The sequence below is a fragment of the Zerene cesonia genome, chromosome 25, assembly GCF_012273895.1.
Source record: "Zerene cesonia ecotype Mississippi chromosome 25, Zerene_cesonia_1.1, whole genome shotgun sequence".
NCBI classification, from domain to species: domain Eukaryota; kingdom Metazoa; phylum Arthropoda; class Insecta; order Lepidoptera; family Pieridae; genus Zerene; species Zerene cesonia.
This window is the reverse complement of record NC_052126.1, coordinates 2340594-2342953: the sequence shown is the minus strand read 5'-3', so window position 1 is coordinate 2342953 and position 2360 is coordinate 2340594. Positions and strand designations below refer to the sequence as shown.

General features: G+C 32.2%; 1 protein-coding gene across 1 annotated transcript in view; it reads right to left on the bottom strand.

The window, feature by feature from the left end:
• The window catches only part of LOC119836583, a 10733-nt gene extending 8920 nt beyond the window's left edge, over positions 1 to 1813 (bottom strand). Inside the window, exon 1 of the mRNA XM_038361965.1 lies at positions 1643 to 1813. Coding sequence (XP_038217893.1) covers positions 1643 to 1813 — 171 coding nt within the window. The remainder of the gene's footprint in view (positions 1 to 1642) is intronic.
• Positions 1814 to 2360: the final 547 nt, after the last annotated feature.

Here is a 2360-nt window from a genome sequence, read left to right as displayed (position 1 = left end):
AAGTAATAAATGTTATTTGCAGTTAACAATTTTCTTTTTTCTTTATTACAATATTTATGGCAAGACTAGGTATTTTGAACGAGAAAATTTTCATTTTAAAACTGGAGGTCTTGGCGGCGGCTTTTGCAATTGATTTTCACAATGGAATGTTAGCTTTTTAATTGACTCAAACACGTAAAGCGGTTTTAGTCTTAAAACATACAGTCAGACAGATTCCCTTGCATTTTTAATATAAATATGGATACTTTACGCATTCATGGCTCCATTTAAAAACGACAGTTTACATATACATTTATTATATTTAAGCTGTTATAGTTAGAAAATATATTTTAGTTAATCATGTATCTAGTATTTAAGTTAGTTAAGTTTGTTGTAAAATTATTATTTTTCTTGTATCACTGTCGCATTGGGCTTGTCCTGTTATGGCAAGTGATTTTTATAAATAAATAAATAAACTATTTAATAAATTAATTTAATAAAATTACAATTTTATCATAATTTCGAACCAATAAAATCACGTTATTTTAACAATTCCACAAGCAGACAGGACCACTTTATCCCAAATTTTTGAAAGTCTCCTATACAGGTGTTTTAAGATCTCAAAGCGTCTCGATTAACAAAATTAACGTTTCAACGGTCTATCCATTTTTCTCTTAACCCTTTGATTAAATATTTTACAATGTAATCGGAGATTTTTACAGCTAATGGGTTTGAATACAAATACCTAAAGAGCATTTAAAAAAGAAAAACGCATTTTTTTCTATATCATGCTGAACAAGAAAACTAAGTGAGAATTTAAAATAAGTATACTATTCAACCGACTCTAACAAAAGGAGAAGGTTATCAATTCAACTGTGTTTTAGGCTAAAAATAACCGATGTTTCAAAGATGTTTATATGCAGACGTCACAAGATAATTTAAAGATAGAAACGTCGCTAATTGAGTATCTTTTTAATTTGAAATATGTCTCCTTTATGCTTATAAGGATACAATCCTCAATCTTAAATTAACTAAAACACATTACATAAGTAAATACCCAAATCTTATTCTACTAATATTATAAATGCGAAAGTTTGTGAGGATGGATATGTGTATGTATGTTCATTACTATTAAATTTGTTACGTCGATAGCTGGACAACAGGAATAACACAGAGACAACCTTTTATCCTAATATTTTTATGGGATACAGACTTACGCGGATAAAACCGCGGATAGTGCTAGTAACCGCGCAGCTAGTTTATTATATTGATGACTGATATATTATATTATCCTGCTTGTCTGACGGCGTAATTACGTATAATTAAATAATAGTATGAGACTACTTATATATTACTTATATATATAAGTCGGGGTTCGAGACCGGGCGAGCGTGCAGGAAATAAATTGATTTTTCAATTTATCTGCGCATGTGGATAACATCACCACTGCTTAAACGGTGAAGAAAAACATCGTGAGGAAACCGGCATGTCCAAGAATTAAAAGTTTGACGACATGTGACATCTGCCAACCCGCACTTGGCCAGCGTGGTGGATTATGGCCTGAACCCTCATAGGAGGCCTGTTTCCAGCAGTGGGAACATATATGGGCTGATGATGATGATGATGATGATGATGTTGATGATGATGATGATGATGATACTACCTCTTCCGTCAAATAGTGTTTCTTCAACAGTCTCACAGCGTCTTCATATCTCCTATCCTGCAAGTCCTCGAAGCGTATACCACATGGCACCCTCCCCCAAATGGACGGTGCCTTTATGCGCTCCTCCAAGGCTTTCATCTTTTCCACCTCGGCTTCCGCACTTCTTGCCATTTTTCAATCTGTTGCTAATACCAGAGACAATAAACCATTAAAAGAAATGGTTAACCAAGACAATAAACCAGAGACAAACAAGAATAAACTATTGACCAATACAATACAATTGTTTTTTTTTTGTACATAAAAATTATGTATATATGTTCGATAGGTAGAAGAGAAATCTTTAAAAGTTGTTATGCGGAAAAAGTTAAGTATTAAAATAGTCTCACAGTTACTTAAAATAAATTAAAAGGATAATAGAACTGAAAAGTTCTTATTCGGTATTGTGTTGTGACTTTTTTACCCTAATTATGTGTTAAAATTTAGCATTTCATTTCTAAATAGAACAGAGGATGGATCAAACATTTATCCTTACAAAACATATTTTGTATTTGTTCCAACTTCTAACCTAATAATTGTAACTTCTTTCACGTTTATAACGTCCGAAAACATACCGAAATTTAGATTGAAGATTACTTCAAGATTCGATCAGCAAGTTACATAGGAGACCTGAATTTACCTTTCCTTGGCCTTTTCAATTTGATTATCTCCTGCCAATAAC